The sequence below is a fragment of the Pyrus communis genome, chromosome 7 (assembly GCF_041283825.1).
Source record: "Pyrus communis isolate YQ-2024b chromosome 7, ASM4128382v1, whole genome shotgun sequence".
Classification (NCBI taxonomy): domain Eukaryota; kingdom Viridiplantae; phylum Streptophyta; class Magnoliopsida; order Rosales; family Rosaceae; genus Pyrus; species Pyrus communis.
In genome coordinates, this window is record NC_142571.1 from 379,841 (window position 1) to 402,779 (window position 22,939).

The 22,939-nt window shown below is 36.1% G+C and overlaps 1 protein-coding gene and 1 pseudogene across 1 annotated transcript; one reads left to right on the top strand and one right to left on the bottom strand.

Moving 5' to 3' along the window:
- Positions 1-1,259: 1,259 nt before the first annotated feature.
- LOC137733489 (chaperone protein dnaJ GFA2, mitochondrial-like) lies at positions 1,260-4,496 on the top strand (annotated as a pseudogene).
- Positions 4,497-7,872: 3,376 nt separating this feature from the next.
- LOC137733651 (clustered mitochondria protein) lies at positions 7,873-21,437 on the bottom strand. The gene is made up of 29 exons (XM_068472791.2): positions 21,277-21,437; positions 20,582-20,803; positions 19,809-19,870; positions 19,395-19,584; positions 19,180-19,320; positions 18,911-19,067; positions 18,607-18,800; positions 18,306-18,407; positions 17,282-17,417; positions 17,019-17,147; positions 15,997-16,387; positions 15,351-15,455; positions 15,120-15,238; positions 14,820-14,928; positions 14,646-14,735; positions 14,197-14,337; positions 13,953-14,123; positions 13,682-13,768; positions 12,461-12,595; positions 11,995-12,150; positions 11,499-11,567; positions 11,249-11,407; positions 10,734-10,790; positions 10,609-10,649; positions 10,383-10,502; positions 9,563-9,872; positions 9,317-9,424; positions 9,119-9,190; positions 7,873-8,706 (listed from the first exon to the last, which is right to left on the bottom strand). Exons 2-29 carry the CDS (start codon positions 20,787-20,789, stop codon positions 8,260-8,262), a joined length of 4,206 nt encoding a protein of 1,401 aa, XP_068328892.2. The 5' UTR covers positions 20,790-20,803; positions 21,277-21,437; the 3' UTR covers positions 7,873-8,259.
- Between the last annotated feature and the right edge of the window lie 1,502 nt (positions 21,438-22,939).

Here is a 22,939-nt window from a genome sequence, read left to right on the forward strand (position 1 = left end):
GACTTAGCTCATGAAAGGCATAGTTTCTGATTGGAAGCTGCAGGGAGAGGGAGGGGGCTTGTGACCAAAGATGCTTTTCTTTCTTTCTTTCTTTCTTTGTGCTTTTCTTTCTACTCTTTTCTTGCCTTTTAACCTTATTTATTACTCTTTTCTAATACAATGTTGAAATTCTTGGACGCCATGTTCAAGCCAGCTCAATTCCGATCTGATTCTCGTTGAAGTAACGTGTCCGGTGGCGGCATTGCTGCACTTTCATAATAGTTGCAAAGAAGGATCTCCTGGGATCCCAATATTCCGTTCCGTATATCAAAACAGACTTTAATTGCCACACTAGGAAAATGAGAAAACTAGCATACACAAGATGTGAATAATAATGTCCTTTTATTCAGCGCGAAGGAATCTGCAACCGTTAGCTTGTCACTGGAAAACATGATGAAACTCAAAATGCACCAGTTGTAAAACAAGTCTAATGTTTTCATTCTGCTCCAGAAACCAAACTTGGAATACTCATTTCGAAACCTATGATTCATTTTTCTTCGAGTCCAGCCAGTATCCTTAGCCTTTTGCCTTTGGCATTTTGCTTCTTCTTTCTTCTTAATTTCCTCAAATTTTCTGTAATATTTTGAGATTATAATCAGTAGGTTCACCCGAAATCGCTAAATCAGCTACCCCAAACCCTCCGTGACACGAGGCTGCTGCTTTTGTGATGCCATTGGTGCCCCTTTTGTTATTGCAATGCTGTGACTTCTTCTCTCAGTGGGACAAGTGACAACTTTCTTGGCTTGGCTCGCAAGTCTCTTCTCTTTTCAGCACTTCTATAATATGAGAACTCTATGCTATATTATTCTTATGGGCTATTAGTACGGAACTTAAATTGAGGAGGAATTAGAACCAGATTCTCGTGGAAGTTGTAGAGTCATTTTTTAATATTTCATTTCAAAATTATAAGATGTTCTGGTGTATAGCATGCGCTAGACAATGGAGAGTCCGTTTTATTTTATTTGGTCAAGAAATTCGAAATATTATAAGCTCTAAAATTTAATTAATAATCAATTATAGGCTCTAAAATTTAATTAATAATCAATGTTTGAATTGGTGCTTCCAGGTGTACTGGTGGGTGTTTGGAGGTCGGTATAGGAGACTGGGGTTTGGCACAATTCCAGTGTTTTAGTCGGAAATTATACTAATACTAAAAGTAATAACGGTATGTCAAACACCAACCCACTTTCCCTTTTTTCGGGTTTTCGAGTTTGGGAGAAATGGGTTCCCCTTTAGGACTGCTGAATTTTCGTCTGGATTTAGTTTGTTATTTTTCTTTTAATATGTTCAAATGGGATTCGATTCTATTGAATGAGCATTAAGTTTCTCCCGGACTCTTTTTTGTTGCCTTTTCTTTCCCCCTCCCCCTCCCTTTTTTTGCAGTGTGTAAAAAGAGTTGGTTGCTGGGAACTCTCAATACCAGTTGGTTGGCATCCCGATCGATTAATGGAACTGGTATCAGACACACGAATATGCGTTCATTTTGGTTATTTTTTCATGAGTTTGTAAATATGTTCTTGCTTTGCGATTCTGCTCATTTCAATTGTTCAGCATCATTTACACATTTTGAAAGCTTGTCTGATTCTGATATACCGTAAAACTCAGTGTTGTGTACTTTTTTAGTTGAAAAACCACGTTGTAGGAGAAAACTTTTGTACCAATGTAATGTTATGTGGAAAAAAAAAACTTGAGCTTAAAGACTTCATTACTTAGTTAATTTCTTGCAATATGGCATTATTTGTTCATTTTGACACTGCGTAGAAAAGGGAGTGTGCTGAATTTATATAAGGGGGCTTGTACTCTTTTATGCATCAGCATCTATGTCCGCAGTAGATTACTATGAGACACTTGGTGTGAGCAAGAATGCGAGTACCTCGGAAATAAAGAAAGCTTATTATGGGGTAGGTTTTTGCTTCACTTTAGGCCTACTATACGTATATATTCACTCAATTCTTGTAGAATTGATAAATGCCAACTTTACTGCACACACCGGACGTACATTTGAGATGTTGGAATATAATTAATTTATGTTTTACTGCACACACTGTTAACAAAATATAGTTGTTTTCCAGAAATCTTAGAAAACTTGTATCATCATACTCCTGCTGTAGGAAGAATAAGAGGCTTACAAGTTCATGATAACGCATAATGTTAATGTGTGTTTTAGTTACATATTTATAAGTTAGTCATTTTTCAATTTGTTCTCAGTATGTAGTGCAGTTTGAACGCATAGTTGATTTTAAATTGTTTCTGTTCTGAATCTCAATTTTCTTTGATCCTTCATCTCCCTTAATTATTTTGCAGCTAGCAAAGAAGCTCCATCTCCAGACACAAATAAAGATGATCCTGAAACAGAAAAGAAGTTTCAGGAGGTTCAAAGGGCCTATGAGGTTTAAGTTTATCTTCAGAATTTATTTACTAATTACTATTAATTTATGAATAGACTTTTAATTATTTTTTTAGGTTTTGAAAGATGAGGAAAAGCATCGAAGATATGATGAGGTGTTACTTCTATTCCTTGTGTTTACTCCCTCTATATTTAAAAAAAAAATAATTTCCTGCTGAGTCTGAGTATTCCCTTATGAAATGCTTCTGGTTGAGTAGTTAATGCTTTGTTAGTTTTACTTGACAATGAACTGGATAGGGATAACACTTGTTTACATTCTTAAAAAATCCTTACAATTCATTCCTGGGTACTATCAAACGATAGTAATCACACATAAATTCCAGAATTTTTTCTCCTCTACCCCCTGTAGATGCAAAGTGCTTCTCAACAAGCACAGAAGACGACTTTTCAACTATTAACAAACCTAGAATACCTATTACAGGTTAGGAAATCGAAAATGGTTATAGTTCCAGATGTTCCACTTTGAGAAGAAACTAAGACGAACTGGTGGACTTTTATTGTTGCCAATGTCAGAGGCAGTTACATACTATAATAGTCCATGTTTTGCTAGGAAACCTATCAACTTCATGACCATTTTAATTAATTGAATCTTGTTGTACTGTACTTCTGTTGTGTGGCCCCTTTCATAGTTATATTATGTTGATGTGTTCCTTATATTGCTAGCTTTTGTTTATCACTATGTCATTAAGCACTCTTACCTCTTTCAGACTAGCGATGAGAATGCAGACAATGGTTTTCCCAAAAATCCACTCGAAGATATATTTGATAAAAATGTAATGACTCTTACCTCTTTAATATGTTATGATGATAGAAGACATATTATATGTTCTACAATGCTTCCTCTACATTTCCAAATTGCTGACTTTTGCATTTTTTTTTTTTTTTTGGGGGGGGGTGGGGATGCTTTGGGTTTGAAATTGTATGTTATTGGTGGTGCACTGTTTCCAATGGAGATTAGATCTTCAACATCTTCCGTCAGATTGGTGGTCAAGATATCAAGGTTTCATCCCGCTTCATATTTATTGTTGATATATATTTGTGCTTTAGAATATGCTTCATGACATGGATTTCTGTTCTTATAAATACGCAGGTTACTCTAGAACTATCCTTCATGGAAACTGTTCAGGGATGTGCTAAAACTGTGTCATTTCAAGCTGCAGTGGCTTGTGAAGCCTGCGGTATGCCTGATTTGTTCACTTCTAAATGTCTTTGTTTCTTTTGGAAGCTGTCTATTGTTGAAATTTTGTATTATGTAGTTACCTTTTGCCCATAAGTATCACAAGGAAACATTTTAGCTAACTTATTGTTCTTTGGATCATTGCAGGTGGAAGTAGGGTTCCCCCTGGCACCAGACCTGAATCATGTAAGCGCTGTAAAGGGTCTGGAATGGTCAGTTTCTTGAAGAACGTAAACCTAATTTGTTTTTGTTCTTTAATCATAAAGGATATCGCATCATCTGCTCTTGTTAACTCTTGGTTTGCTGCATACCCAGACTTTCATGCAAACTGGCCCGTTTATGATGCAGACGACTTGTTCTCGGTTGGGGGGGGGGGGGGGGGGGGTTCATTTTTCAATATTTAGTCTTTGTTTGCTGCTTGCTGTCCCAACTTTTTTACTTCATAATTGTTTTGTCGGTTTTGGGGGCCGGCTATTATTAGATATATGCTTATATTTTGTTTTTTTCAAGAGAGAATTGCTTAGATTTGAAAGTACAAAAGGTGAGAAGATTATAACGCTTTGGGAAAGTAAATGTCTTGGGGGTGTGTGTGTGCGCGCTTGTTTTGTCTCTATTTCTTATGAAGCACCTTTTTTTTTTCAGTTAAAATGTCTCAAATATGGTTGAAATATTAACAGATCATGTGTCAGTTAAAATATGTCTCAATGGTGGCATCAGTGTACACTGCTTTCTCATCCGCAGGTCCGTGCTGGCACCCAACCTGGTCAGAAGGCAGTCTTGAAGAAGAAAGGTAAGGAAGTCATGACTCTTTATAATTCAATTTCTTGCACTGATGATAAGAATTTTGAGTTCCCATCTTTAAACAATTGTTAGGGTCATATTATATGCATGTTTTATACCTCTTTTACTTATTATTTGGTCATGATTTTATATTAAATTAGTGAATTTGATGTGTTTTGTGTGAGTTTTGTAAAAATAATGGTCGGAGATAAGTGTGAATTTTTAAAAAGAATTATAAGAAAAGTATGAAGGAATAACGAAATGGACTGCTGCTACGTGAGAGTGGTGCTGGAATTTGGGCTTTTATCAAATTAAATCCAATTTGGGCTTCATAAAAAGTGGCGGTTGGACTTTTCCAACAAGGACAAGGATTCTAATTCCTTATTAGGAGGCAGACTAGTGGAAAATATAAAAGGAGAATTGAGAGCCGAATCGGGGTGTGCCGCAAGGAGAGAAGGTTGCAGATTTCTTGGGCATACACGCACACGAATATAAATTTGGAGTTTTGGGTTTCTTTTATGTTATCGAATTCATTCATGTTTGTCATTAGTTTAATCATGAACTAAGTCCTTTTGTTAGGATTAGGGTGTACTCTTATCATAAACATATAATTCTCGTTATTATATATTAATCTCAGTTATTTTTCATGTTGAGTAATTGTTATTGTGCTTTGTCGTTATCAAATAACTGGTCATTATTTGTGTGAAGAACTAAATTGTGACTGACAGGTTGAGTTTAGTAGATTGCTTCTCATAACAATTATCATGAGTTACATAATTGAGTAGACATACTGGTTATGATTTGTGTAGTATCTTGAAATTATCCATTGAGTGTAAAGGGTTTCGGTTATCTATATATGTGGCTAGACATAGCATGGGTAGATAGTTAGAAACACGGTTAGTATATTTTGACAGGAAATATTGACGTATTAAGGGATAATTGCTAGCAACATGGGAATAATATGATGTTAATATGAATAACGGGATTAGATGGGATTAAGAATGAGGAATCTGATGTCCTAGTGCTTCCATATATTAATCTTTTATAATTCATTCACTTTTACTTCGTGTTCAATCAATTATTATTTTTACTTTCGTTTCGTTTCTTCGCATATTCGAAGTTGTCATCGTAATCCTTCTTTTATTTAAGTTTAGTTTGAAGTCAATCTCAATAGTAAATTTAGGTTAATTCGATCCTTGTTTGAACAACACTCTACTTATCACTATATTACTTGGACAATATTGTACACTTGCAAATTATCAACAACAACAATCCCAGTTAACTTTATAAAGAAACAAGTTGGATTAGGAATTGGTTTGTAAAAGTTAAGCTTCTGCTTCAAAGATTTGTCAACCTCTTCTTTTACTAAAAGCAGAGGAAAATGAGCAGAAAGAGAAATTTGATGCTACGTACTCATTATCTCTTTCCCGTAGTTACGCTCCATTTGTGAAGTAGAAATAATGGGATTTTCCAAGGATTGGTGTTTCTTATACTCTAGTGAACATTGAGCAAGCTGGGTTAGGGACTAGTTACTCGGGTTAAAATTTAAATCTTTACGCATAGCTGCATCTCCAATACCTTTGATGTTGAGCCTCTCCTGAATCTGATGATAACCGACATTTAGTAATATCGAGTGAAACTTTAATTTATAATCTCCACTCCATGTGATAGAACAAATTCATTTCTCAGTTGACTTACTGGTGATGTAAAACAGGGATCAAGACGAGGAACTCGCATTTCAATGTCAGCATTCCAACGTAAGTTATCCTGGTTCCAAACAACTTTTGTTAGTAGTCTGTTTTATATAACGTTCTAATGTTAACCTCTGTTTGACCATAATGAGCTATCGAGACACTGTTTTGTATATATAACTCGGAACTTGAGACTTGTAACTGCGCAGGAATCTGACTCAAAGGCAACGCAAATTAATTGAAGAGTTTGGCAAAGAAGAAGAGGGGGAATACGGTAAATGTGCAGCTGCGGGAGCATCTTGACGAGATCGGCATGGAGAGGGTTTCGTTGTTTAGATATAGCTGTAAGGACAAGGAACTTTCAAAAAAATTATTTCCGACCTAGAGAAATTTCAAATAGTAACTTTGAGCCGATCAACGGATAACAAATTACTTGCCTATAGGCTTAGGAGGAACTTTTCCGAACCTCACATTAAATTATATGAGGATAGGAGGAATCTTTTTCTTTTGTCTATTACTTGTACAAGATAAAAAAGAATCTTCTTTACATCACAATCAGCTCTTACTTGACAATCAGCCTTTACTTGACAATCAAATTATTCTAGATAAAATTCCTTACTTTCCAATACGTCAAATACTATTATACGATTCCTCATGTCTACTTGTCACGTCTTGTCTTGTCACATTCCACCACACTTCCGCATGCTTCAATCCCATCCATCATTAGGGCCAAAATTATTGTGGAGTGGGTTTTGAATTCTTACTGTTGGGAAGGATCAACAATGGAGACATCTAAAACACCCTAAGGTGACACCAAGTTGTTGTTTGGTGGGTCAGACATAAAGTGTTGTTCATGTATCCGAAATTGTAAAAGACGAAGTTGGTGAGGCCTATGCAGAATTGGGCATGTTGATCTGTTGTGTGAATCTTTCACCGCCACTAAATTACTTAATCTAAACCAGCAAGTTTTCTCAGATTTCGACACGTGTTGAGTATTTCATTTGGGATAGTCATATGGCGGTTGCAGATCTACAAACGCCTTCCTTAACCTGTTGGTGTTAGAAGATTCCAACTCCAATCAGCCAAAATGGAGTGAAAACAAGGTCATCATTCCCGTGAAATGTTCTACGAATGATCCACTTTTAAAGACGAATTTAGTGTTTTATAAGCGCGGCGACAAGCCTAGTAAATAGTTTAGAATTTTTTTTTGTTAGACAAATATTCTTCTTGTTTCCTCAATTTTTTTGCTCATCAAGTGTAAATGGTTATCGATACTACCTATCAAGTTAGTTGTGTAGTTGACACAAGTCGTATATATGGTCGGTGTTGGTGGTGGTGGTTGTAGTAACGTTTAACAGTGGCAACGGTTATGGCTGTTGCTCGTGGTAAGGTGGTGCGGTGGAGGCCGAATGTGGTGGTAAGTGCGGTGGCAACAATGGGCATGTGGCCACGGCAGTAGTGCGGCCATGTTAGCTTCTTCACCAAATTTGAGCTCACTCGGGATCGAACATTACACTTAATAATAGACTTTAGACAAACTTATGAACTCCAATTTTCATGTTCTTTTTCACATACGAATCTAAATTTTTCAGTTTATAAATCCAAACAAGATGATACACGTCAATTAAACATTTTAAACATTCGTAAGCCTCGGAGTCCGAAAGCAATTTTAACAAGCAAATGACGAACGAACAATTTGCAGTCGACCTTTGTCGAATTCAATTTATTGCATTTTTAAAGCACAGAAATAACCGAGGGAAGGCTGATTAATCCTTCAATTAGGAAAATAATCATGGCAGTTGCACATATAATACCTTGAAAGGATACATTTATGTCGCAACTCCATTCAAATAATACTTTAAACTTGACTAAATATAAAATAACGGAAAGTAAAAAATGTCAACTGAAATTTTCCATCCGTCAGTGTTAGGGCAAATTACAGTGAACCTACTTGCTCCGGTAGTTGCTCCTTTTTTTTTTTTTGCCTGAATAAATCTGCAAGCCCGCGGTTATTATTCCAAAAAATTACAGGGAACATCCACAACTTCCATGCACTAGTTTCTAATCCTCAAAACCGATAGAAAATATTGTTACCTCAAAAGACCAAAACCTCACAACGAAAACCGACCATGGTGTCGATCAAGAAAACTCTGATGCACAATATTTCAAGATGCGGCTTTGGTTTTCAATTTCTGTTTCTTGCCCTCCAGTGTTGCTAAACCTTTGCCTAGTCCAACCGGAGGCTGACCTTCCTGCTCCGTTGTTGATTGCTCTTGTTTCACATCAGTTGAGCCATTTGCAGGATGACCATTGGCTTCCTTCACTCCATCAGTTTCTCCATTTTCCACTGCAACCGGTGGGGTTGCACCTGAATTGATGATATCGAGTAACTGAGGAAGTGGAGGCACAGCTTGGATGGGAACACCGTGTGGGCGTAGCAAGAGGCCTTTTGCTGCAGCCTTCTTCCTGACTTCAGCTGCTGCACGAGCAGCCCTCTCATCAACTCCCCTACCTCGTGGAAGGGTTTCACCAATTATTGCAGCATTAAGAGATTTGTTGGCGGAAGGGTTAGAGCTCCCAGACCCACCGGCTACGGCAGCAGATTGGAATGCCTGCATCAAGTCAGGATGGGCCAGACATGCAAAGTCAATTATTAATTGGAAATCGAGATTCTCTGTGTAAACTATACCCCAAACACAAATCAGCGTGGTTTGACAGTTTAAGATCACTGTCATGGAAACATTACACAATTCCCCCCATCTCACAGTTTTCTCTTATTCTTTCTGACAAAAGATTCTGACAACACATTCGAAATATTTTATGTGCAGAAGCATTAGGAGACAAACTAGTTTTTTGGGCCGTCTTTCACGGGAAATTAAAAATATGAAAATATGTAGAGCAGAAATAGGAGAAATGAAACGATGAGACCATGACTTAGGAAGCATATCTAAAAAACAAACCACCAATTATCCTTCAATTGAACAAAATTCCAAATTTTTAAGCAAAAAGAAGCATCCAAACTACCTTCAAGATGTCAATTGCCTTTTGAGCCGAAGCAGCATTCAAAGCTTGACCTTTTTGCTTTTGTGCATTCATCTATTGGAAAGAAAAAAAATACCAAATATAGGAATCAGAAACAAATACTTCTAGTATAAACATTATGCAATCACCCATCAATATCTATTCACTGTTGTGAGTTACTAAAGGATGCCATCCATTTACCTGTAGCTCGCGCATCTTAAATGTCTTCATCCAGTTTTGAGAGTCACGTGTTCTAGAATCCTCCTCGCCCAATTGTTTGACTAGTATGTCATAAGTTTTCTTCTCATGCTGCCACACCAAATGTTATATAATATGTTAATTGCACTCTAAAGTTGCCCAATGTATGGAATGAAATTGTTCTTTATCAAGTGAATATTACATTAGAAGGAAAACCACAAAAAGTCACTATATTCTTCCACAACATACCTGGTGAGAGAGCTTGAAGGCACCCATACAATTAAATGCAATAGCAAGTGCGTGATAGCATACAGCAGTCTGGATGTGCTCCTCCCCTAGAAGCCTTTCATTTTTTTTCAGAGCCTCTTGCAAATATCGAAGAGCAGTGTCCATCTTCCCAAGATCCTGGTACATCATAGCGACATTAATGAAAGTTGCAGCAACATCAGGGTGATCTGGGCCCGATGACAAACTTAGCAGAAGCAATGCCCTTGACATGTGCCGTAGTGCAAGTTCTGTCTGGTTAAGTCCATGGTAGAAAAGAGCCATATTTCCATAGCTGCAGTAGCAAAGTTGCAAACACAAGGAGAGCATCAGATTCAGGAAAAGAGAAGAGTGAGAAATAGAGAGAATAATGTCATCCACGATAGGCTTGTCTGAACGCTGATTCTACTATACAGGCTAAGAAAACATAAAAACACAAATAAACAAATTCATATTTGAGGAGAAAACAAACTTCTCATGCAAGATAAAAGAATTTTTAAATTGATTATGACACTACATCCACTATAAACATATAGGATGGGTACTTTCATACCTCACTGTAAATCAAGATATCAAAACACAACCAATCTCATCAAGTTCCAACATTAACACATCTTAAGAAAAATGTAGAGCGACAATCTTTATAGTAATCCTCAAAATAGCAACCGATTACGAATTTCAATAATTAACAGCTTGAGTTTATATACTGTCAGAAAATAAAAAGTAACAAGGAAAATTATATTCAAAATATCTATGCAACCACCATCTTAGCAACAGAAACAAGTATAAACACCAAATGCAATACCTGTGAGCAGTGTCAGGGTGGTCTAGGCCAAGGCAGCGTTCATTTATAATTAGTTCCTTATGCTGTTGCATTATGGCTCCAGCCATGTCTCCTGCATGATACAGAACCATGGCAAGATACCTGAAACTCAGCGCAGCAAACGCTTAGCTCAGATGTTATCAGCATCATGAATATCCAATTAGAAATATAAAAAATCTGCTGAACAGTATAAAGAGGTTATGCATACCGACAGCAGTTAGCAACCTCCCTGTGCATTGGACCAGTAACCTGAAATCGCAAAAGGATATAATAGTGCTAGACATTGACGCACCGAGGACAGTTTGAGAAAACAACCCAAATAATATTACTTACCTGCTGAAGTATTGAAAATGCCTCGGTAAATAATGTGTACGCTTCACTTAACATTCCCTAGAAGGAAAACAAAAACATACGGTACATAATTAAACCACATTAGTATTGGAACATGATGTTGACAACAATTAACTGATGGTAGATCTTTATAGATTCTTCTGGTGAACAATTCCAAATTAATAAAAATCCTACCAACATAAAGTTGAAAAGCATATATTTCAGAAAATTGCAGGATGAAATATATTTCTTTTCATGGTAAATGCAGCATCTTTATATTTTAATACAAGGACCATATGCCATTTTAGATTCATGGTCGATATCCCAGAACTAGAACATGCACAAATATAAGCCTGAAATTCTTCATTATATTCTAATATAACTTTTTAAGTCAGTCTTGGTCATCTTTGAGAATTAGCTCTAACTTCAAGGTTCCCACAGAAAATTATATTCTGGTCAAGACGTTTCCTTCACATCCGGAATCTGATGCTATAGTGACACCGCAATAAAGTGCATACCTCGGCCAGTTGGATCTTTCCTGTTTCCACAAGATCCTTAGCTTCTGAACAGACAGGAACTGAATGTTTCACTACAGGTTGAAGATTTAAGATATCTGACATTTGGAAAGGTGCTGCAGAATTAAGATCATATCTGCGAGCTGCAATTGTAATGCCCACCTGCAAAATGAAATCAAAGTCGAGTTGTTGGCCATTTAGAAGTTCAATTGATATTGGAACAAAGATAACGTATAACGGAATCTAGAGTTACCTTTTGGCAAAGATTACGTATAACAGAATCTTTCTTTACACGCATCCTAGCATCCTCCGGCAGCTCAAACTATCAACAATGGGAAACTAGGTAAAAAAAAATATAACGATACACACCGCTCAAAGGTATCATATGAGGATCAAATAATAAACATGAAGATCCACCATCCATAAGTCCATTAATTTCTATAGCTCAGGAAATGGCAAAACGCCATGAAACAACAGGGAAAAATGTTCCATACCACAAATGATATGTTACTGGAAATAAAATCACCAGCAAGATCCCCATGACGTGTACATATTTTTCAAAAAAATGTAAACTGTCGAAGAGGAGGGTGCAGAAGCAGATAAACCCAAGCAACTGGGCAACCAAAAGAAAATTCAAGAAAATGCAAATTCCTTATGCCAAAAATTTCATTTTTTGGAACATCCATCAAAAGGTTATGAAAGAAAATCTAATTTCTCCAGGAGAAACCATTATTATTGATAATTAATACCTGATATTTGAGTTTTGCAAATTCTTGAATGTCGGACCATAGAGTTTCTGAGCTAGCAAGCATAAATGAGGATCGACTCTTTCTAGCAGATACTCCATCCTTCAATTTTCCTTGTCCCTTAGACGATTTTCTTGGAGATTGCTGTCCTGTTTGTTCCTGAAGATAAAAAGGAACTTGAAGTCACAAATCCTGCTCAACATTTGTCAATCAGTAGATGAAATTTTCTCTGGTTTACTTGGTACAACTTTGTGATTCTCCAAAAGTACAAATTAATATTCAAAATGCATATAGTTTCAATTTCCAATTGCAAAAGAGTTCTCAGATGAGCATTAAATGATGACAGAGATAAAAATTTAGCTGAGAACAGCCATGAAGTTGTACAAAGAAGCTATAACTTGTAACTAAGAAAAAATTTTGACACAAATTTTTTTGAATAAGTTGGTACTGTTAATTCTACAAGACTTACCTTTTTGGGCGTTCTAGACTGCATATTATTAGCAGCAACTTTTGAGCCAACGGCTTGACAGCTTCCAAAGAAACAGTTGAAGAAATGGGTGATTGCGGGCCCAATATCATGATCATTCGTTTCTCTCAAGGCATCCTGCCGAACAGGAAATGAAAACTATGAACCACTTTCAACCAAACATCGATGACCTCATTGTTTTTAACTTTTTACAATTACTGGACAATAATTATGAAAGTCAAAAGGATGGAACTAAAATGATATTTAACACCTATGATATATATAACCCATCCAAGTCAACTGTTTCCCAATCATGTCCTTGGACCAAAATAATAGAGTCAAAGTACAAATTGGCACATTACATAACAAGCAACAAGGTCTCGCACAAATTGATATTTTTCAGTGGATGTCCCTGAATATAGGAGCTCAATTCAATTATGAAAAACTGCAGTTCAAATTGAAGTAAAATAAATGTACAAACTGCTTTGCAGGAAAGCATATCTGACGCATAAAAATTCGAAAACTGTAACAGCTAAATGGATGCTGTTTTAATCATCAGACAGGAAACTTGCAAGGATATTTCTTTGCCAAATCTGTCTATGTATATATTAAGCAACAAATCAAAATGCACAAACTATCCGTTTATAACTTCAGCATAAGTCCAAATAAAATATATCACACTATTGAAGTTCCTTATGGGACAAGGTCTCCACCATTAAAGTATCTAAGTCACATGCATTATGATTTGCATTCTCAACTGCAACCCGAATCAAATTGCTTAGTGTATAACTACAACAAAGGTTTTATGGCAATAACATGCTGTAAGATGCCACAGTTCCAGGTCCTCAACAGGATAATTTTCACTTACAAAATAGTAAGGAATATCATAACATGAAAACGAGCAGACATTTACAGCTTAAGCATTGGTCCCAAAAAAAATATATCACATTACGGGAGTACCCGAGAGGTCAAGTTCCCCACTCCTATAGTATCTAACTCACGTAGGCATCATTGGTCTGCACTCGAAATTAAAATCTGACATCATAGGAGTTGTGTCCCTCCTAGAGAACTGAATCAAATAAGTTAGTTTATGACTAGATTTTACGGCAATAACACACTGTAATGTGCCACATTTCCCGGTACCAACAGGACAACATCTCAGTTTTTATAAAATAAAAAGAATGAGATAATATGAGATCAAGCAGACAAGGAAATGCCTCTCACCTTGAGAATGTGCTTAGCAGATCTAACCACTATCTCATTGGAGCAAAGATCCCAAAGATGAGGTAAATGTCTGGTCCCCTCAGCCACCTGTTAAAATAAGCCAAAAGGCGTCAAACACACTATCCCAATCACATAACGATAGATTCAGTCAGCCTTGCACATTACATTTTATGCAAAACCTTCAAAGGAAAAGAAAAAGTATGATTTCCACAGTTTCTATCCACCAATACTTACAATAGTTAGAAGTATTAATTAAAACAATAATGCTTACTTTTCCAATATAGCGAACATTAATTCCATGAGCATGGAGTGCTTCAGTTAGCGTCTGCCCGTCCATGGGTGATACTTCAAGCGTGCAGAGGTCTTGTATAAATTTTGGAAGCACAACATCTGTAAGATACAAACTGGCTTTCCTCACATTTCCTTCATCTTCTGCTATCTCCTGGAAAAAGGAAAACAAATAAATGGATACATGTTCAAACTCCCTGAAAAAAATTACAAAATCAAAAACATACCTCCTCATTTCCAGCCAACTTAAACTCGGTGAAGACATTAGGGTTAAAAAGAATTTCTTCACATGGATCAGAGCTTTCAGTGGATGGAGGTGGAGATGCAATTTCTTGTGCGGCTGTGGCATTCCCTTCTTCCGTTATGGCCTGTGAAGAGCAATCCAAAGAGCCACATCACCAAAATTACTTGAAGGCTCATTGGGAAAATGGATAAAAAAAAATTGTATACCGTCTGTGCCAAACAGATGAAAAGTGTACCTTTAACACTATTAACATACTATAGGAATTATTACCAGCTCCAAAACAAAAAATTAAAAACCACCTCTCCCATCAAATAGAAACCAATTAGACATAAAAAGTCAACATTAGTAACATACTGAAAATGCAGAAACAAGTAACAAAAATTGCAAGGTTCATAAACTCTATAAACCGCAGTTGAAGTAGCTAAATTTTACCTGCTTAGCATCAGTGATGACTGAAGAATCAGTGGTGACAAGACCTTCTCCATCTTTAGACTTAGATTTTGGTTTCTCTGCAGCTTGGGCCTTCTCCCAATACACAAAAGGCTCATATTAGAAATTTATGAAACAAATTCAAATATAGTACTAATATAAGGTATTATATCTTACCTGGCAATAGGCAGTAATTAATTCCAGCCTCAAGATACAAAATCTGGACCCAGGTCCAGTGCAGTTTGAATCACGAGGAGTCACTCTCATCAAGTCGAGGAGATAATGCCTGAAGTAGGGAACACAGTTAAAACGTGTGTACTGAATACTGAGTTAGATATATACGAATGTAAATCCTTGATTAAATAATTAAATATTCAACTTATAGAAAGAGATTTTTTGGAGGAAACTAACACAGGGTTATGAGAAGTCAACTATCACATATAAGAATCCAAGCTTATGAGGGAAAAAGAAATTTACCTGTCATCACTACCAACAATACCCTTGCATTCCACCGGCGCAGCCAATCTGAAAACATTTCCAGATCCATCAAGGACTGTGTGCTCTTTAAGATGAAGGCGCTTAGCAGCTTCCAGCACCTAAACATAAGAAAATCTTAGAAATTGCACAATAAAGTCTTGTTTTAAAAAGAAAGAAAGCAGTTTTAACATTTGGCAGCAGAATATAACATGCGAAGCTTCAAATCCTCACCTTGGAATGGAACTCTTCATTCCAGCATATTTTCTTGCCATTATCAACAGAACCATATAGCAGAGAGTCTGATTTATCCCCTTGAAGAATGCCCGGTAAAACACTCTGGTGCCAATGAGTTAGAGATAGAACAAGGAGAGAGCAATCAGATAGCAAAAAAAATGTTCCTTATTAAAAAACAAAAACAAAAAGTACAATAATATCTAAAGCAAGCATGCCAGCTTATAAGTAAATGAACAAAAAAACAATTGATGATTTTTGTTGTGAATGAAAGCATCAATCAAGTTCAGTAATTAGAAAGGCAACTTCAACTATAACTACTTTTTCAATGGTTGTGGCTTTCAAAAAGCCTAAAGATGGATTTTAGTAGCAATAGCAATCTCATGATATATAATACAATTAAAATTAATAAGAAATGGAACAGACACATTCATATGCACATGTTGGGGGGGGGGGGGGGGGGGGGCGTGGCGTGGTGTGGGGGGGGAGGAGAAGTTCAGGCTCTAATAGAAAATTTTCTTCCAAAAAACATGACAGTTGTAACTTTGTCGTTATAGCACAAGAAAACCTATAGCCTTAAGAATACCAATTTCTGTAGGAGTAAAAAAGTTACTATGTATAGAAGGAACATCAGATTCAAGCACACCTGAGCTACTACTCTATGCCCCCTGTAATCGATTATGGCCATAGCAAGATTATAAAGTCCAGAGACATCAGCTTCCTGGTACGCCTTGGTGCCTTTCAAATCATTATTTGCAGAAGCATAAGTAGCCTGCTCGGTTTCACCCAATTGCGTCTCGGCAGAAACATCAGGGGAAGATTCTGTGGCATCATCGATTGTACTTGATCCTTTGCATTTTTCTCTATTGGGAATTGCACTCTCTCCATGCAACAAATTGTCAGTAGCCTTCTCAGAAGAACTGTGTACAGAACCAGTGCCCCCTATCTTTGGACTTGAATCTGACGCATGTTTCTTAGACAGCTGCTCAAGGTCCGCATCAACCGCAAAACTGAAGAATATATTATTGTGAACATACCTAGAGCCAAAGAGACCAAAATCTTATATCAATTCAATGAATCTATTATCAAAATACACATGCACTCGTCATGAAAATGGAAGTTACAACCATATGCTTAAGAAATATATTTCCTCGAAAGTACATGAGTACCAAAATTTATCAAAACAAGCATGTCTAATATATAAAGATTACTTAAAGCAGAGCCTCAAAGTTCAAATTCAACGCAGAATCCCTCAAATGGAAATGATGTGCTGATACATCATATTTACTAATTAGAGTTACAGTAAAAGTGAATAATGTTACATGTATGCATATGCACAAACCAAATAAGTATAAAAGATTGACAATAGCAGCAGAATTACGGTACAGTGGGATCTAATTAACCTACACAGCTAAAAAAAATTATTTCAATAGAAGGCAATTTAGGTAGCTAGCATACTGAGGAGCTGTGACATTGTTTTTACAGAGTTATAACAACAACAACAAAGCCTTATCCCACTAAGTGTGGGGTCGGCTATATGAATCTTAGAACGCCACTGCGCTCGGTTTTGTGTCATATAATCCGTAGACATAACGTCCTAACTGAAAGTCTTCAGGGATAACATGTATTAAAAAAAAACAAAGGTAATCCATTTCAGGTCAGACTAACATGTGGAAGCACTCTGGATCAGTTGGGTTTATAGGAGGTATGCATCTACTAATAACTCCAATAGCACCACTAATAGCTGCATCAACAAAGTCTGAAGTCACTTTGTATAGAGCCCTATCCCGCAAAATTCTGCAAAATATGGACTTTGTGAGAGATAAAGACACAATACAAAACACAAAACTGTGAGTGACAAATTAATTATCAGAAAATTATGTTCATACATAACTAAATTAGAACCCCCTCTCATCAACGGAAATCATTACCTTTCCTGAGGAGTTGTATGTGGAAATTCCCTACAAGATTGCAACTCCTCATTCCAATCCCTTTGCATGCCAATTAGCTCACTGCCGTATGAAAGAGTAAGGGCATCCTCTGCTCTAGCTGCATCACGCTTGTGATCTGACAATAGAAGATCCCTTAAAATGAATTTATATGTAAAGATAAAACACACCATCAAGGAAACTCAGAAAACCAACTTCTTTCTGCCTGTAATGGTGTTATAAGTAACAAATACATAAACGTGACGAATCTTAGAAAACAACAACTCCCTAAAATTATAAGTTTCAATAGTCCAAATATTGAAACAAGAATATTAAACACAAAAACTCAATGAATTACATGTATTATGGTTAAACATTCCTACTTAATGATTATTATGAAATTCCTTGTCATTTGTGGATTATTCGTAGCCACAAAAGACATGGAAAAAAAAGAAAGAAAAATACAGGTCAAGCTAAAGGATCCAGTCAAAGAAAACATACAGGTTAAGCAAAACTTTACAAGCATTTAAGACTAAACAATAAACAGTTGTAACATCATAACAAGGTATCATTGAATGGATGAGATTGATTCCTTCAAAATCCACAAATTGAACAAACAAGATTATGACTGAGAATTTGTTAAACTCTAAACTCAAGGCAAAGTCAGATATACTGCCAGCTTAAAAACAACAAGAAACAATTATCACGCTCAAGTATCATAACAAGGCAGGCTTCACATCCATTATACACTAAACCAACACTAAGAGTTAAACTTAAAATCGTTATAATTTATTTCCCTTTATATTTAAGGCAAGAAATAATATTCAGTAATCAGATTGAACATGAAATTTGTATGAAAGTAATCTTTATCAGTAGCAGAAATGCCTGAAGAGGCAACCAGCCAATTGGCCAGACTACTAAACATGCTAAATATGAGATAAGAGTTTGCCCAAGCAAAGCAACACTTTCTACAACCAGAAGATCCTCCCTTTGAAATAAAATTCAAGTGCAATTAAGTTCAACTAACCTGGAACTGGATATAACCCTAGCCATGAATTTGGTGGCAACAAAGACTGAACATTTTCAAAAGGATGTGCAGATGCCCTCCGCTCCAAAATTTCACGAAAAGCTTCAAATGGGAAACAATAGAAGATAATTAATAAAACCTCTGTACGGTTCAAAATTTTAGAAGAAACAATAAACAATTTCATGAAAAAGCTTCAAATGGGAAACAATAGAAGATAATTAACAAACCTCTGTACGCTTCAAAATTTTAAAGGAAACAATAAACTAATACAGGTAAATAAGGTATAAACCATTTATAGTACCTTTTTTGAACTTAGAGCTAACATTTTGCAAAAGTCCAACAAGTGTGGTTGCTTCCCAATTACTTTTACTTGGCTTAGGGTCAAGAGTGTTCCCCGTGCTCGAATTGACATAGAACATTTTTGTAGTCCCAGTAATACAGTGTTTATTGCCCTCCAATGTTACTATATCCAAATAAATCAAATCCCCAACAAGCCTGGCAACAAAAAGGCCAAACAGTACATAGTTAAGACATTTTACAGGGGGAAAATACATTATTTTTATGTTTTCAGATGCAAGTAAGAGATTAGAGATGTCATGGTTCACCTTCTATAGCTTGGCGGAGGATTGAAGGATGAAAACACAATACTCTCTACACATTTTATCTCTTTTGAGGGTGAAGATAGCAAATTGCTCAATGAACCAGCAACATCCTCCATAAAACCCAAACCATCAAGCCCTGGGACCTCAGTTTTCACAGTATCTAGATCACAGAGAATTACAGGAGTGCCTAGTTAAAGCACTTCAAAATGTCGATAAAAGGTAAGATAAATGAGAAGATTATGGATTCATGTTAAATGAACTATATCTCAAACCTCCAGGGCTCGCCACTTTGTTTTGTGCTGTCTCATACTGTAATGCAAGTGACGTCGATAGTGATGCATGAAGTGTAGAAAGGGAAAGCAATTCTCTCGTACGATGAACATGAGCCCTTATAGATCTATCATCATATAAAGCTGCCAAAAAGATATTTAAATTAGATACCTTTTTTAAGAATTTATAAGCCCAAAGCAACAGAGATTTAGTATACCAGGAACCATCTCCAAGGAGCAACCACCAACGGTAATATCAGCAACTTCGGAAATTTCATTAAAGTCTTCCAAATGATGAGTGGAGCCATCCTTTGTGTGTAGCAATAAGTCATAACATGTGAAGAAACATGTCTCTGGCGCATCAAGCAGAAATTGTCTTATATCCATAACAGAGTCTCCTGGGTTCAACTGGAAATGATAATGGATATGGTCAAACAAAATGTGACAGTGGAAGGACGCAAATATCTAACTAGAAGACATAGACATCTCAATTTCTGTAGTTAAACCATTAGATGTGTCAACTAACATATGAGAACAGGTGCTCAAATTGCATTAGCTTTTGATTTTGCAGCCAATTAAATAATTAGTGATATTAATAGGCTAATAGCAATATATGATCAAAACTAACTTACTTGTAGCTCAAGCTTCTCGGCACTTTGTGTCTTGACAGAAATTGGATACAGATGAAGGTCACCTGCACTCTCACAGACAAGGATTATCAGAATGAGATAGACAGCTGTTCTATAACCAAATGAGAAACCTAAAGTGCTGCTAATATAAAAGACATATATACAAACTGCTATTGAAGGAAAATAAGCTGGACAGACAAGCTTTATGAGCATTCAATCATGACCTACTACTGTGAAGAAATACAGCCATTATTTGCACAAAACTAAGGGAATCCAGCTAAAGTGATGCATTGGAATTGCCTCTAAAGAAGTGTCAAACTTGAACATACATCCAGATATCTTTTGTTGAACAAAAAAAAAAAGCTCAACACATAAAAGGTTTATCATCAAAAATTTCAGACATCGCTAAAATCCTGTGTCAGAGAAAAGTTCTTTTCTATGACACCAATGCAACAACAAAATGAGACATTTGTCATTTACCTAGAAATGTAACTATTTTTCTACCTTATCTAAATTATCTAGGCAACCATGATTAGAGTATACAAGTACCTGCAGATGTATGCACACATGTGAGTTTATGTAAATGTCTACATGTTTATGTATGTTGGCATCTACATTGCTTCTCATTGCCTTCATGTGGTAAAATTTTTGTTCCATTGAAAAGGAAATAGGACGTTTTAAAGATTTGAGAAAATGTTGAATATGGGAATGGCATATCAACTAGAAGTCTTTCCCAGAAATAAATATTTGAAAGCCCATAATACTAAAAAATTCACCTTGCTTAGGTTGGCCAGTTGAATTTTCGGTTTCAGACTCCTTTACCTCCAGACTGGCATTAGTTAATTCCTCCACAGCTGGAACACCATTGTCTTCAGCTTTAACGGGCTCTGAAGCGCTTGAGTTATGTTTCACAGGAGCATCAGATGGGACCACAGGATTGTTCGCCCCTCTACGGTTCTTCCCTTTATTCGACTTTCCAGCCATTGTCACCCCCTATTCTGCAGATATTGTCAAAACGCCCAAGTCATAAGCACCGTATTTTCATAAGCAATAGCGAGAAAGTACTCCTACTGTTTTGCCTTTATATTGCTTTTATACATTTCTCATATAAATACCCAATTCGAAAACATGGAAAGCCTCCATCTTTCCTACTAATTAAAAAAATGCATACGGACTCGAACAAAGATAAAGGGGAATAAATAATTAATGTGCATAAACAATTGATCCTTTTGGCTGCCAAGAAATTGATAGAAAATGAAAACAAACAAAAATTCAACCTTCCAGTTTCTTTATTTTGCAAACAATTTAAAGAAAGGTAACATATAACTTTCAATCAACTGAACCAACAACAACTGTTCATTCATTCTCTATGAATCAAACTTTCATTCCCATGCGTCTATTATCTCGGGAATCAAACGGAAGATTAAGAGAAAGCAAACGGATAGAATAAGAGTGAGTACAAATATATTACCTGCAACTGTGTAACGATTATATAAATATATATCTCTGTGCGGAGAGATGGTAGACGTCGGCAGCAGAGGTTTTAGGAGGGGTAGAGAGCGAGGCTGGAGAGTGAGAGGCGGCGAAGTCTCTCTTTATGTGAAAGAGTATAGAGATGATTCTTAATAACTTGGCGATCCATTGGGCTGGGCTTTTTCGTATTTATTTCGATTTTTATGGCTGTAAAACTATTTTTTATAACTATTTTTACTTTTTAACAAATTTACATAGATGCTTTCTCGCTTTCTTTCCCATTTTTGTATACAATTCCACCTAACTATTAACAAAAAAAGACAAACATGGATTGGATAAAATATTAAAAAGTTGGTAAACCTGGCTTTCCACGACTAGCTTCTGGGCTGGTTTGGTATTGCTGTGCTTCGAAAAAAAACTGATTTTGCTGTGCTGTGAGAATAAGCGGCTGTGAAATAAAGCAGCAGAGTGTTTGGTAAACTTTTTTGTAAAAGTGCTTTTGAAAAAAAACACAGTATTATAGTGTTTGGTAAACTTTTATGTAAAACAGATGTGAAAAAAAGCCGATTTTTCAAAGCTGGGTTTTGCAGCTTCTTGTTTTTGGCTTTTTTTCACCCAAAACTGTGAAAAAAAGCTGAAGCTGAATGTTTACCAAACACAAAAACAGCTCCCAGCTTTTTTTTATACCAGCTTTTTTCAGAATCACCTCAGTACCAAACCAGGTCTCTCTCTACCCGTTCTATACGAAAGAGAAGCATTTTCTTATTACATTAAAATTGTGAAATCTTGTCCCCGCATTTCACTCTCATATTTTCAAGAATTTATTGTTATTTTCTTTAAAAATTTGTATTTTTGGTTAGCTAGTTAAAGTTTGATTTTCCGTAGTTAGAAAATAAAAATTTGTAGACCTAATGGGGCCACAATTAGAAATTTTTTATAAAGCTCGATTCTACAAGTACGTAGGCAAAAACCGCTCGTAAGATGAAGTTATAACGAATGAGTTATTAACAAGCAAAGGTAAGGGCAAAATAGTAATCTTCACTTCTATATATATATATATATATATATATATATATATATATATATATCAGGCTCATAGATGTTGGACCCAACTCTCATTTATTGGAAAACTGAACCCGTATACGCTGACTCTAATTGGCGATGAGACCCGATTTTCTACATATTCTAGACTCCGACAAAGGTATAACATCTCGTCCTTATGATGAGATTTACATTTTGGTATAATTTGACTTTGTTTTGGAATTCGCAGAAATTCGACAAAGGCCTTTGCCGTTGGTCACCATGTACAACAACACGTGAGGGCGGCGTTGGGCAGTGACCTAGTGCACCGTCTCAAAGCTAATTTCGATGCTCTAAATTCAATTTCAATATTTGTTTGTCAAGATTCGAATCGGTGAATGTGTTGTATCAATAGTAAGCTAAGTAATATTTGTACACTTTGATAGATGTTGGAGGAGATATAATTTTTTTCTATTAGCGTGCTTTCGAGATTGCAATTGTTTTGGAACTTTATTAGAATTATTCCGTAGAACTTGTAGGTAACGAAATTCCTTGTGATGTGCTTATGTGTGATTAGATACTTGCTTTCTATTCGTAATTGATAATGTGTCTGACGAATATGTAGATTAAGCTTGATTGAT

Excerpts from the sequence above, each read along its gene's own strand:
- LOC137733651 (XM_068472791.2), bottom strand. The coding sequence starts at position 20,789 with ATGGCTGGAAAGTCGAATAAAGGGAAGAACCGTAGAGGGGCGAACAAT. Across the intron at positions 15,239-15,350 it reads ATGAAGAGTTCCATTCCAAG|GTGCTGGAAGCTGCTAAGCG; the intron begins GTGAGGATTTGA and ends TCTTATGTTTAG. Across the intron at positions 13,769-13,952 it reads ATGTTCGCTATATTGGAAAA|GTGGCTGAGGGGACCAGACA; the intron begins GTAAGCATTATT and ends TTATTTTAACAG.